Genomic DNA, 12,300 nt, shown 5'->3' with positions numbered 1-12,300 from the left:
CTTCAAATTGGTTAGTAGTCGCATTAGGATTGTTCTCATGGTTGTGAAGGATTTGAGCTTTATTAGTAGCAGCCATGAACAAAACAAAAACATAGTACAATATATATTTATGTATATATATGTGTGTGTAAATATAACAAAGAAACTAGTCAGAGAGAACAAGTGGGTATCTAATGATTGGATTTGATTTGTAGAGAAGTAGATAATATCATCATATTTAGTAAATTAAAGTGCTCTAGAGAATCCCAAAGAAATAATAGAGACAGAGAGAGGGGCATGTTTGGCCCTGATTTGTTATATAATGTTTGAGGTAGATATAGTAATTATGCATCTCTTCCTTATCATTATTTCCTTGTATTAATCTTTTCAGAAAATGCTAATGTTTGTCGTTGCTAGTAATTAATTTGGACCCCATCCAAAGGAATAATCACTTGACCAGGTCATCGATTTTCTAAACCTTTCAATGATCACTATAAATGATCCGCCAATTGAAAGTTGCAAATTTGAGATCATGATTAAGTCCTTGCGAAAAGAAATTAATTTTACCAATTTTATGTGGGAGGATATTTTCAAAATATGTATGTACTAATTTGTAATAAAATCTATTTCTTATTTAGTTATAATTTTTCCTTGAACTTATTTAAAAAATCAATCTCACATACAACATATATTTGAACTTATATAAACCACAAACAACACAAAAAACAAAAAACAAAAAACAAAAAACAAAAAACAAAAAACAAAAAAAAAACAAAAATAGCATACAATCAACTAAGGTGCCGTCAACACGTGAGAACATATCGACATATTTTTCAGAAAAAAATGCTTAAACAACATTTGTGGCTTCAGAGAAAACGTTATTCATGATTATGTCACGTGCTTTGCACATAACTTCTAATGGCTCAGCTTTAGGCATGGTAAGTCCTTTTCCTTCTTTTAAATCAACTGCCTCCTCAGTAACTCTTTCCCATTCGAAGCATTGAATCAATGACCCCAAAGCTAAACCCACGACACGTTGTGCTAGACCAGCCCCAGGGCAAGCCCTCCTTCCCATCCCAAATGGTATCAACTTGTGTCCTTCCACTTCTCCACATTCGAATCTCTCCGGCTTAAAGTTTGTAGGGTCATCCCAAACCTTAGGGTCCCGGTGAATAGCCCATGCATTAACCAATAACAATGTACCACGTGGAACGTTGAACCCCCCTATAATGCAATCATCCGATGATATATGTGGTACCAACAACGGTGCTGCTGGGAACAATCGAAAGGTCTCAGAGATAATAGCTTGAAGGTAATGTAGCTTTGAGAGATCGTGTTCATCAATCAAGCGATCTTGGCCCACATGAGTGTCTATCTCGGCTCTCGCCTTCTTCAACACCTCTGGATGGTTCACTAGAAGGGACATTGCCCATTCCATTGTCACTGCTGAAGTATCAGTGCCCGCTAATATCATGACCTAGACATTAAAAGTTAATAAATTAAACTAAAAAAGTAAATTATATTTTTACATAACCGGTACATTTTTGTAATAAAAGGTATTTTGTTTTAAAATGTCTGACCTCAATTCTACTATCTTCTTTGTATGTAATTTATATATATATATATATATATATTTCTTTTTATTTACAAATCATTACTCACAGAAGTACGAGACAATAGGAGATGAATTTACCATTTGTTTAGCCTATTATGTTTCTATCCACAATAAATATTATAGGAGTATGTAAAATATTTCATATCTACACAAAAAATATATATACACATTATTATTATTTTTAATACACTGAGTTCTACTTGCAAACATATTTTTATAGTGCAAATCTACTTAAAAAAATGAAAAAAAATAAAAATAAAAAATCAATGAAAGCCATCCCCTAACATATATCTTTTTTAATAATTATTTATGAATATTAATTGCTACATAAATTAAAAAAATATTTCAGTTTGTTGTGTACTTTGTTCTTAATTTAATCAGAAATTAATAATGCCGCTGATGCAACATTTATGTGCAACTTGCGGACATAGCGTTTTTTTTTTTGTCCTGTAGTTCACCGCCAAATTGTGTTTGAATAAAGATTTGGAGGAAGGTTCTGTTGAAAGAAAAGAAAATAAAAATGAAAATGAATAAATTTATGAACTCAAATTTTTTATTATGAAAAATCATGTGATATAGATTTTAATTTGCAGAATTGCAGCATAAAAATTGTATGATGGGCTAGAGAGAGAGAGGGGAGTCCACAAACCGCGATTAGTCCTTTGATGATTTCATCTGTATAATATTCTGGATGTGATTCTTGCAAGGAAAGCAAATGATCGATCATGGTGTTCTTACTCTTGTCACACCTGTGCTCATTGATCAGACCTTGCAGGAAAGCGTCCATTTTCTTATAAAGTCTCCCCAGATTCTTCTCAAAACTCTGATAATCAATCCACCTTAACACCGGTACAAAGTCCCCTGGGTACGATGCACCGGCATACTCGAATGCCTGCCTCACTATTTCCCGGAACTCCTTCGCCTCCTCATTGTTCGACAACTCCTCGTCGTCCCCATAATACCTCTTTCCGGCGATCATTCTCATTATGTTATTAAAGGTCAGTTCAGAAAACTGGGATTTCAATTCGATTCTGGCGAAATCATGAGACGAGTTTCGATACAACCTGCGGAGTAAAAGTTTGATTTCGTCTCGCCTAATCGATAAGAAGCTGTTGAGGCGGCTGGTGGAGAAGATTTCCAGCGCCATGAGGCGGCGGAGGTTGCGCCAGTGGTCGCCGTAACTGGTCGCGCCGATGCCGGTGTAATTGTAGCCGAAGTACTTGCCGATGATGAGACGAGGGCGGTTGGCTAAGACGACGTCGTTCTTGGTGAAGCATTCCTCCACTCCGGACGGCGATGACACCACCACCACGAGGCGTGACCCGAACCGAAGGGAGAAGATCGGCCCGAGGTTTTGGGAGAGTCCGTGGAGAGTGCGATGGAGGGGTTGTTTGAGGAGGTGGAGGTGACCGATGACCGGAAGAGCCGGTGGGCTTGGAGGGAGATTCTTCTGTGTTCTTGCTTTTGATAAGACCTTGAAAGCAATAATAAGAAAGAAAAGAGAGAGAGATACGTATGGCAAACTAACTTCCATGGTTGGTAATGAAGATTGGATATATTGTTTTTGTGAGGATGGATGTGAAGATTGTCATAATATATATAGTAGTGTGTATATGGGTAAACTTGTAGAAATTTCTGAGAATCGTTGCATTAGTAAATTTGATCACGACACAGTAGGCAAAACGACAACACGATTACGTATGCGATCATGTAATCACCCGGATTTATAAAATAACTATTGCAGTAGTAGAGGATATGATAAATTTAATAACACAAATCACATGTAAAACCGAATATAAAAAATACGTTGATAGATATGATATGAGGAAATAATAAATCAGTATTAATTTTTAAAAATAATTAATTATAGACCCAAGATAAATTTTATATATTTTAATAATTAAAATCATACAATTTTTTCATAAATGTATAATTATTTTAGGATAATAACATTGATTTATAAATTCCTTGTATGATTTTTTAGATAGATCCTACACTAGTAAATCTTATAAAATTATGTTTATGATGCCTTTAATATATGTGAATATGTTTTTGTTAGTATTAGTAAGACAGAATGTGCATTTACATATGGGGAAATGACATAGTTGATTTTTTTTTTTTTTCAAACAATGATAAAATTTGTAAATTTTAATTATTCAAGCCATCAACTTTTTCATGAATATATAATTATTTTTTAGAATTATACCTGATTTATACATAAACAAGATAGAATGCAAACAATGTATTCATTTTAATTTGGGCAAACTTTACTTTACCCCCTTATGGTTTGGGCCATGTGCGGATTACTCTCCTAACGTTCGAATATCACCACATAACCTCCCTGTGGTTGATAGAGTAAAGTGCACAATAAACACCGTTAATGATAGACATAAAAAGACAAATTTGCCATTGTATATATATATATATCTAACCTTACTTACCATTTTCACTTGTAACAGTCGTGCAAATCAAAATCAAGTTCATTCTCTCTCTCTCTCTCTCTCTCTCTCTCTCTCTCTATATATATATATATATATGTATATATGGATCCATTTCTGTCATGTTGTATATAGTGACTCATATATGTATTGATTAATTGAAGATCGAGCTTCGTGATCAGAATCAATGGCTTCCGAGCCTAGAAACCATTTATTTTTTTTCTCTCTCTCTCTATATGGATCAATTTGTGTTGTGTATACTAACTCTGATAGCTTCGTGACCGGAATCAATGGCGTCCGAGCAGTTGATGGCTGGTGGTAGACCTCGCTACGTTCAAATGTAGCCGGAGCCATTGCCGTTGCAGTCGTTGATGTCGTCTTTCTTCTTTTCCTCTTTCTCGCATCAATGTCTGGAATCAACTCAAGTTTTTGATGAGTTGCCCAAGGCCACAATCGTGTCTAAAAGTTGGTTCATCATCAAGAACACACGCATTGACTGAAAATTAATCATCTTTAGAGAAACAATTTTCAAAACCTAGACAACAAATAAATAACAAAAATTGAGATCCCAATACAAAATTTTGGGTTTTCAGTAATAAAAACTTGTGTGCTTTTTGGAGGATTCCAACAAACCCAGAAGGAAAAGACTTGAATCATAAGGAAATTTTGGAGGGATCAATGAAGTAATTAAAAGAGAGATTAATTGTAGTATAGATTTTGGCAATGATACTGATGGACAGAACATGGTGAATGGCTTTAACACAACGAAACACCAAATCATATTCTTTAGTAATCGTGATTTGGACCTCTCTTTCTTTGTCTTTTGTTTTCTTCTTCTAATATAAAATTATTTTCTGACATAATGTGGAGGGAGGGAGAGGGAAGAGAAGAGTAGTGGCAACAAACAGTAAAACGGAAGGAAGAGAGAGCACAAAGGAGAACAGCGAGGCATAGAAGGCGATGGTGAAAAGGGTTATGTAGAGGTTGGGATAGGGAATGGCGGAAGGAAATGAGGACAGATGATCCCGGCCCATGAGGGGGGTAGGTTTTGGAAATTGATGATGAAGATGAGGGCATTTTAGTCATTCAATTCAAAGAAAAAATCATATTTTTATGCCCATTTGCATATTAGGCACATGTACTGCACAACCTGTTAGAATGAATAGAAAAGCTAACTGTGCACTTTACTTAATCAACCAAAGGAGGGTTATGTGGTGATATCAAATGTCAGGGGGGTTAATCCGCAAATGGCTGGCCCAAACCATAGGGGGGTAAAGTGAAGTTTGCCCTTTTAATTTTTTTCTTTAAAAAATTTATTTGTATAGATAAAGTTTATACCAATAAAAAAAAAACTAATATAATAGTGACTTTTTTTAAATAATATGTTGTTCTGAAGCCCCTTTTGTTTTTCGATTCAAGGGAAAAGTTAGAACAACAAGAGTTTAGAAATAAAGCAAATACATAGCAGCAGGAGTGCTAGTTCCTCAGTATAGCAGCTCCAGTTAAGTCTGCTATAAGTAACTCCTTCATTTCTTCAAGTAGGTCCTCCAGCTGCACAACATGATCATCCCGTGCAACACCAATGTTGGCCAATTTATCAGTACATCTATTGCCCTCTCTGAGTGTGTGTTGCAAAGAGCAGTTACATCTACTGAGTAGGAACTTTGTATCCTCAATAATAGCTTTACAGGGTAAATTGATGCATAGGCCATCTTGGATTTGATTCTAGGCCAGCTCAGAGTATGTTTCAATCTCCACATGCTTTGCGCTTTTTTGGAAGAAGATGGTGAGGCCTCTGTAAATAGCCCACAGCTCAGCTTCAAGACTGGAACAATGTCCCAGTTTTCCATAGAAACCCCAAATCCATGTCCTCATTTCATCTCTTAGTAATCCTCCATATCAACTTGTCCTGGATCCCCTTTAGAAAAGCCATCAACATTCAGCTTTAATTTACTTGTAGGTGGGCTAAACCATTGTATTAGTTTAGGATGAGGAGGACTGGGGTGGACGGCAGTGTAGACACCCCATTTTTTACGGCCCTTACGACTTGGACGTTATCGCTTGCACACCCAATGATGAGTCTATATGCTTGTCAAGTGCTCGAAGTCCTCAGCGAAATGCCACAACTTTGAGCCTTTCAAATCCTGCACCCCTATTGCCTCATTCTTGGACCAAACCTAGAGATTTTCAAGCTTGTAACCTATGGTGGCCTGCCGGCCACTGTTTTGGACTGCCGGCCATTGTTCCTGGCTGTCGGCCACTGATGTGGCCTGCCAACCACCAATGTGTTTTGCATATATTTTGTGACAGTTGTGCCAGTTGTTTGCACAAATGTTTGCATCTACTCCCACGTGTATAGATGGATGTTTTTTAGGGAGGTTCATGTTTCTCTATATATAAAGGACCTCCCTTCTTGCCATGGGGTTAGAAAAATTTTAGAGCAAAATTTTTCCTCTCTCTACAATTCTCTTTCTCTCTCTTGCAAATTTCTTAACCCTTGCCTATACACTCTTCATTTTTGCCTATACACTCTTAACCAAACCTCTCCATCTTTGAGTTGAGGTATCTTTGAGCCTTGTTTGAGCTCTTGAAGGTGTGTTTGCCTTGTTTTATTGCCTAGACAGTGATCTTCTCTTCAAAGGTATAAAGCTTTGCCTCTTTACTTGCTTTATTTACTCTTTTTCTTACTATTTTCTAACTATTTTTGGGTGTAAAAACTCTGTATTTTTGGGCTGAAACTTGGGTTTTAAGGCCAATAAAGGTTAAGGGGTGGTTCACCCTTTATTACACCTTGCTCTCAAGGCCTTTACCCTTGTGTTTCTCTCATTTACACTATCTTTTTTTGAGCTTTTAAATACTGATTTTCAGAGTCATTTCAGTGGCTAAAATCATGTTTTGAAATCCAAAATTGGAGGGGTTAGACGTCCCTCCTTGTGTCTTGCTTACTAGCCTAGCATGATCCATGTTTTAGTTTATTATTCTAGCTATTTTTGTCTTAATTCTATCATGTTTTAGGACTTATTTAAGACTTTTTAAATATTTGTTGCATTTGAGCTTTATATTACATGCTTGTAGTATAATTGTCCTCATGAGCTTGGTATTTTAGGCCTTAGATACCATCTTATTTGAGTTGATAGTGTTTATTTATGACTTTTCATACTTGTGATAACTCTTAATCACCTCTGCAACCTCCCTCCTTTCTTGGCTTTTGATTTTCTTTGAAAGTGGTTTCAAACTACTTGTTTGTTTAAACATGAGATTGAGATGTCATACTTAATGGCTTAATACCTTTAGGGGTTCATTACCAACGGTATGATGTCTCTTTCATGCCTCAAACAACTCTTGGTTTGAGCCCTCTTTCCATTAGAGGACTTAAATTCACCTTTGAACTTAATTGATTAAAGAATGGATGGTAATCTAAAATGAAGTAATAAAATTGAGGCTAAAAAGGCACAAGATAATAACTTGTTTGGGTTCAATTGGACGTTAATTAAACCCTTGAGTCTTGAGTCGTTTCATACTCATTAGTGATGAAAACGATTCAAGATTCATTGTCAATTACTTCCCTTTATCTTTCATGATAAGGAGGTGGTTTTAAGAGTCTTCTTTTGTTGCATTCAATGAACTTGCACACTTGATTCATGAGCTATCATGCAATGAAATTGCATCCATTGGTGATTTGTGAATCAAACTTACTACTCCTTTGAGCTGCTCATGATAAGGAGGGGTAAATTGTACAAACAAACCCTTGAGAATATATTGTCTCTGCTTTATTTGCTCTTTGTTGCAGCAAGACAACCCAGCCAACAGTGGCCGGTAGGCCATCATCAGTGGACGGCAGGCCCTCTACCGGCCACCAGTGCAAAATTAAGCAATGTACTTCCCCAGCTAAACAAAGTTGGTCTGGAGGTGGAAATCAATGTATGTGTTCTACTGTGCAACAGAGGCATTCAGTAGCAGAAATAGTGACTTTTCGAATGGAAGTTGCATTCATGCATGAGTCCTCCATTGATCCTCGGGATCCATGTTGTAAATTATATTAGTGTTATGCTTAAAATAGTGGTTTTGTAAGTAATTAGTTAGAATAGCAAATTCGTCTCGTGTTGTAATTATTTTAATTCGCTAAAATAGTTAATTAGTTTGGTTTGTAATAATTAGTTAAGTAGTTTAGCTATTTATTCATTTGTTGATGTAATAGCTAGTTAATTAGCTTAGTTAGCTAGTTAGTTCATTCAGACTCTCCTTCGTGGAAGCGCAATGTTGTAATAACATATATGTCTTCCAACCCCACGTCTTTCTCCCTTTTATTTACTAGCTTATGATGGTTAGTTTAGAGCATCATGTTTTGTTTAGCATACTCATGCTTGCATCCACTTGTATTGCATGCACCGAGGCTCGATTCATCATTCTAACTTGTATTGTTAGTTTAACACTTCTTTGAATACGTGCTTAGACCGCATCCTATCAAATTGCTTCATATGCCATACGAGTAGTCGAGCCTATTAATTGCATATCTCATGTATTGCCTTAGTCATATCGCATAGTTAGGAATCATGCATTTTTCTAACTAGTTTTCTCTTTTGGCTTGGAGTACTAAGTGAGCCTTTACTCGCTTTAGCATATCGCATGTTGATGTTGTCATATTTAGCATGCTTACCATGAGGCTAATTGCTTAAGTGCGATAATTGCTTGAATTCCTATGGATGGAGGCTAGTTGCTTGAATTGGAATAAATTGAGTAAATGTTTATATGCGATCACTTTTTCAAGTGATACATATTCAAAACAATTTTCAAAACAAACATGAATCAAAATGTTTCAATTCTTGCAAAGTTAGTCTATACTTGTGTGTATGCGCATCACATAGTAATGCTAGCCTAATAAACCATAACAAGAGCATATAACGTTAATAAGATTCACGTCATGATTAGTAGAGGCCGATCTTTAATCGAGCGAGAGGGGGTACTCAATTCATGACTTTTCCCTCTCGTACCTAAGTTCCCGAACTGAGACAATCTTGGTGATGATGGACACACGGCCTTTGGCACGAGTCATGGGTTTCCTAAATTTCTCAAAAATATTTAGGTGACCACTCTGTATCTGGCAAAGTAGTCCATTTTTGGCATTTTTTATTCAAAATCAATTTTCCAAAAAAAATTGCCAGATTGGGACTTTTTGGTGATTATCTATTTCACATTGCACTTGTGGAATCAAATTCAGAACCACGAGAGTCCGATACTGTAGGGCATATTCATCTTCCGAGAGGGGGCACGAAAAGTCAAGCTACAGGCAGACTGGTAGGCCTCCTCGATCTCATTAACATAATTTGTTATGTTCTTGAGACTTACTTGAATGGGAGTAAAATGACTTTTAAAAACAACTTTGTTTCTATCCTTCCAAATCTGCCAAAGGGTAGTGATGAATATGAGATGTCAATTTTTTTCCAAAAACAACAGTTTTATTTTTCAAAATTGAAAATAACCCATTTAGGCCAAGTTTGGCATCTCCCCAAAAAGTCAAAAAATTACTCAAAAAGTTAAAAAGTTGCCACTATTCACCAAAAAAAATATTAAAAAATTAATTTTCCACACATCCATACAACTCAACAATCATTCAAAGCTGGCGCTGTGCAGCGTTTGTCCCAAAAATTGCCCAATTTGAGTGCAATTTTCACACACAGTTGTTCGGCCCGTGGAGGCCCATCACGGGTCCCGTTTTAATAATCTGAATCGTTCAATGTGTAGAACTCATCGAGTACTATATGTCTGTAAAAAATCACATTGATCGGATATTGATAACTACATAATCAAATTAGTTTTGTATAAAAAAAATGGATGGTGTTATAATTAACTATTGAAAAAAAAAAAAACAAATCTGATCAGATAGCTTTCGATATCCGATCAACGTGATTTTTAATAGGCATATAGTACTTGACGAGTTCTACACATTGAATGGTTCAGATTATCAAAATGGGACCCGTGATGGCCCCCACGGACCAAACAAAACCGTCTAGTGTAATGCCCGAAAAGTAGCCAATAATTTCTTACCATTCAATCAGCTTGCAGATTGTACGGCTGTCATACACACATCTTCAATCTTCTCCTACACACTTCTTTATATAATTTTTTCATACACATTTTTCCATAAAAAGTCAAAAAGTTAATCCAAACATCCATATTTTTTTCCTCAACTTTTTAGTCCAAAAAGACAAAAACTGCACTTATTTAGGACACCCCAAACAACCCCTTTAGTAAAGGTTGCCCACATCCCTCTTCCCACCAGTTGATTTTTCTAATTTTAGTCTAGTAAAGCTTTAAGAAGTTGCAGTCACGGATAAGGTGATTCATATCTTCACTAGCTAGTCCACATCTAGGACATAGATCCGTTGTAGCCATATTTCTCACAACACTCATTTGGTTGGTGAACAGTCTCCCCTTCAATAAGATCCATGTAAAGCTTTTTAATTTCTAGGGGACTTTCATTTTCCATAGCCACTTCCAATCCTCACTGGTCATATCCCAATTGGTAATGGTCTTATAAGTAGAGGCAGTTGTGAAGCTATCACTAATGGAGCCAATCCAAACCAGAGCATCAGTAAAAGTGAAAAACTGGGGTCTATGAATTTTAAGGGTATCTTGTAAGGTCTGAGGACTAATAAGGCTTTCCAAAACATTAACATCCTAATTGCCTTCCTCATCAAGAATTGAGCTAACCTTAAGAAAACCATTAATCTGATGAGGATTATGGGTTTCAGATAAAGGTTGGCTTCCACACCACCAATCATTCCATAAGGATATATTTTCTCCATTCCCAACATTCCATTTGACTCATTTCTTCAAAACTTCTCTATTTTTGCATATGCTTTTTCCAGAAATGAAATAAATTACATTTGATTGGCCAATGGAAAAAGCTATCATTTCTTAAATACTTAGACTGAAGCACTTGGCACCAAAGCTTATTTTTGTCAGTTAACAGCTTCCACCCAAGTTTGGTCAAGAGAGCAGCATTATTATCTCTTGCCTTTCTAACACCCAGCCCTCCATCAGCTTTGCTCCTACAAACAGTATCCCAGTTGACAAGATGAACTCTTCTAGTATTATCAGTCTCTCCTCAAAGAAAGTTCCTATTGAACCTATCAATATCATCACACAGACTTCAAAGTAGTTCCATGGTTTGCATATTGTAACTTGGGATCACAGAGGTTATAGCCTGAATAAGTGTGGTTCTGCCAACAAGTATGAGGTTCCTGGCCTTCCAACCAGAGAGTTTGTTCTTTAGTTTTTCCATAATAGCCCTAAACATGTTTCTATTAACTATACCATGCATCATAGGAGATTCCAGATACTTTCCAAGGTCTTGGGTTAAAGGAATACCACCATGGAAGCTAAGGGATAAAGCTTTATTGTGAGGCACATTAAGGGACACAAAGAGTTTGGATTTAGAATAATTGACTTTGTCACGCTCCAAAATTTGGACAATTAAATATTAAATTAGGACTAAACCCCAATCAATATTCCATCATCCAAATCCTAGAGGTGAAACAAAATCTAAACGTTTTTGTCTCCAAAGGGTTTAAGTAAATTCTCATGCTCAAAAGATAACAAGGGGTTTAAAAAAGTAATAATAATTAATAAACGCCAACCAAACTATTCATTATAGATTCATAACTATCCAATACCTCCAACATTAAAGTAGCAACAACTAGTCAAAACAACTTAAATAATATAACGTTACAAACCATACCAAATTATCAAAATACTAAGGTCAAAAAAAATAAAAAATAAAAAATAATAATAATAATAAAAATAATAATAATAATAATAATAATAATAATAATAATAATAATAATAATAATAATAATAAAAAATACATAAACTAATATCAACCCTAAGCTCAAGAAAATAAAAGGAATCTAAACGACATGTCCAACAACTATAGTTATTCCACGTCACCACCGTAGCCCTAACTAATCCTGCAAAGGAAGCTCGGCTGTGCTTAAACAGAACACACCAAAGTTGCCAAGAGACAAAATAGGTCAATATACAGGTATACTGGTATGAGTACAAGATTTAACACCCACATGTCCACCAGACACAAACAAAAAAAACCATTTAATTCTTGTTATAGGACAAGACAAGTAGTTCCATCCGTACCAAGATGAATGGGTAGTTTCTCAAGATACGGTGGCATTTAGTTTCTTGCCCATACACAACGAAATATAAATTGAGTATGAAATAAACAAAATAGAAATAAAAATATGGTGGGTCAAC

The 12,300-nt window shown here is 35.8% G+C and overlaps 1 protein-coding gene across 1 annotated transcript; it reads right to left on the bottom strand.

Annotated features, from left to right (window-relative positions):
• Positions 1-589: 589 nt before the first annotated feature.
• LOC114268236 (cytochrome P450 81Q32-like) lies at positions 590-3,191 on the bottom strand. Its single transcript, XM_082894872.1, has 2 exons — positions 2,244-3,191; positions 590-1,456 (listed from the first exon to the last, which is right to left on the bottom strand). Exons 1-2 carry the CDS (start codon positions 3,126-3,128, stop codon positions 827-829), a joined length of 1,515 nt encoding a protein of 504 aa, XP_082750998.1. The 5' UTR covers positions 3,129-3,191; the 3' UTR covers positions 590-826.
• Between the last annotated feature and the right edge of the window lie 9,109 nt (positions 3,192-12,300).

This window comes from Camellia sinensis, chromosome 1, assembly GCF_055761805.1.
Source record: "Camellia sinensis isolate YWXY chromosome 1, ASM5576180v1, whole genome shotgun sequence".
Taxonomy (NCBI): Eukaryota; Viridiplantae; Streptophyta; class Magnoliopsida; order Ericales; family Theaceae; genus Camellia; species Camellia sinensis.
This window is presented reverse-complemented; position numbering and strand designations above follow the sequence as displayed.